This window comes from Orycteropus afer, unplaced genomic scaffold (genome assembly GCF_000298275.1).
Source record: "Orycteropus afer afer isolate SDZICR_OR568_19922 unplaced genomic scaffold, OryAfe1.0 scaffold00052, whole genome shotgun sequence".
Taxonomy (NCBI): Eukaryota; Metazoa; Chordata; class Mammalia; order Tubulidentata; family Orycteropodidae; genus Orycteropus; species Orycteropus afer.
The window spans coordinates 5,682,010-5,684,601 of NW_006921639.1; the positions used below are offsets into that span (position 1 = coordinate 5,682,010).

Consider the following 2,592-nt stretch of genomic DNA (forward strand, 5'->3'; position numbering starts at 1 on the left):
GAGATGCCCAGAATAGGCAAATTTATAGAGATAGAAGTAGATGAGTGGTGCCTTGGGCTGGGAGAGGTGGCTGGCAGGGAGTGACTGCTAATAGGCACAGGGTTTCTTTATCTAGTAGGAAAAAATATTCTAAAGTTGATAGTGGTGATAGTTGCACAACTCTTTGAATATACTAAAAAGCAGTGTTTATATACTTTAAGTGATAAATTTTATAGTGTATGAATGAGATCTCAATAAACCTGTTAACAAAATTATTTACCTGCCTCTCCATGAAGATGTGTGTTACCTGCCCTAGTTTTAAGTCCAAGACTCCATTTTATAAGTTTTCGCTGAGTAAGAGCAATTTATCAATTTGATTATTCCTATATTGCTAATAGAAGCTCTGGTAGTGTAGTGCCTAAGGCATTTGACTGCTAACCAGAAGGCTGGCAGTTCAAACCCACCAGCCACTCCTTGAAAGGAAGGTTGGGCAATCTACTTCCGTAGAGATACTGCCTTGGAAACCCAAGGAAGGGTCGCTAGGAGTTGGAAATGACTCGACGGCAGGGACTTTGGTATTTACACTTGTAATTTGTCTTACTAAGGTACCCTGAGTGGCACAGATGGTTATGCACTTAATTACTAATTGAAAGTTTGGCAATTTGAACCCACCCAGGAGCTCTGGTAGCATAGTGCCTAAGGCACTTGACTGTTAACCAAAAGGCTGGTGGTTCAAACCCACCAGCCACTCCTCGGAAGGCAGGTTGGGCAATCTACTTCCGTAGTGATATCGCCTCGGAAATCCAAGGAGGGGTCGCTGTGAGTCGGGTCCGGCTCAACGGCACAAAACAACAACAACAGAGTCACCTGTGAAGACAGACCTAGTGGTCTACTGAAAAGTCAGCCATTGAAAACCTTATGGAGCACAGTTCTGCTCTGACACACATGAGGTTGCCATTTATGTTACTACTACTTTTGGTTGTGTTTGCCTGTCATATTCATCAGCCATTGTATGTCTGTGAGTAGAAATGTTATTACATTAACCTCAGTCAAATGCTATACTGGTAGATATCCTCTGAAAACTAAAATACTTATTGATTATTTAGTGAGTCTGATTTTTAAAGAACATATTATTAAGACAGTTGACATTCCTTTTATCCAGTGTGATTTAAATATGCAATGGCTATAAAATTATGGTTTATAAGGCTTAGGAAATAATTTGCATGTCTTAGAAAAGGATATACATATATTTTTCGAAGTCTTATAAGCATATTCTGACATGTTGAGTTTGCTTAAGTATCATTAACAACAAAATAAATATTTGAACATGTACCCTATATAAGGACCTGTACTGAGCTCTAATAATATATGGAAAATTATCGGCATTATACTTGTGCTTAATAATTTTACAGTCTACTTAGAAGAGCGATTTCAGAGGCATAGTGAAATGTCAATGATTAGACATAATTTAGTGCTAAAATAAGTTCTGTGACTATCTGGAAGATTGAAATGGGTCTGAGTTTGGGAAATCTTTATGGTGGCATGAGACTTTCACATACACTTGTTTTTAAAAATCATTCTTGTTTTTTAGGTACAAAACTCAAAACATGAGTAACAATATATATAACCAGTGTTCAAAGCTGACTTGGCTAGAACTGCAATACCGTTGCTTACAACATATTCCAGAGGAATTAGAAAAGTCAAAGTAATGGATAACAAAAAAGAACCTCCGTTCTTCAATGAAGATAACGTGGGACCATTTTACTACAGACTTCCTTTCTATGATACCATGGAGCTCTTCATTGAAACATTGACTGGAACATGTTTTGAGCTGAGAGTTTCACCCTTTGAAGCTGTCATTTCTGTGAAAGCAAAAATTCAAAGATTGGAAGGTACTGGTCTTTATTTTTATAATATAAGTGTTAAATTTGTTCATGAAGGATGTATAATAATTTTTAAACTTTTCTTATGAAGAAATTTCAAATATATGGAAGCAGAAAGAAAATAGGATAATGAGCCCCCATTTGCCTGTCACTCACCTTCAACATTTATCGACTCATGAACTATCTTGCTTCCATTCCTTGGTTTCTCCCATGCCTCCATGTGAGTGATGGGAAATAATACTTTAAAATAGATTTTCAACAAGTTATGGTGACATGCAAATTCTGTTATAGCTAGCTTGTAGTTACTTTTAATTGGAAAATGTAATTGCATTCCCTTCTAGTCAACTTGGTTGCCTTTTCTGTACACCGTTTTGACAATGGCATAGTGCCTAAGGCATTTGACTGCTAACCAGAAGGCTGATGGTTCAAACCCACCAGCCACTCCTTGGAAGGAAGGTTGGGCAATCTACTTCCATACTGATACCGCCTCGCAAACCCAAGGAGGGGTCATTGTGAGTTGGATCCAATTTGACGACAGTGAGTTTGGTTTTGTTTGTTTTTTGTTTGAATGTGAAGATATTCTGAGAAGAGTTTTTGGGTTATATTTACGTGTATTTGAATTTCCATTAGTATAGCAAAGGTACTAACGTTTTGCAATTTTTTTTTTTTTTTTGTGTAGCTTATGTATTGGTGAAAAGTGCCATAAGTTATGTGGTTTTTTTTTTTTTTT

The 2,592-nt window shown here is 37.0% G+C and overlaps 1 protein-coding gene across 1 annotated transcript in view; it reads left to right on the plus strand.

Annotated features, from left to right (window-relative positions):
- Positions 1-1,615: 1,615 nt before the first annotated feature.
- The window catches only part of ZFAND4 (zinc finger AN1-type containing 4), a 140,113-nt gene continuing 139,136 nt past the window's right edge, over positions 1,616-2,592 (plus strand). Inside the window, 1 exon segment of the mRNA XM_007938627.1 lies at positions 1,616-1,871. Within this exon segment, the coding sequence (XP_007936818.1) occupies positions 1,688-1,871 (184 nt within the window). The 5' untranslated portion in view covers positions 1,616-1,687.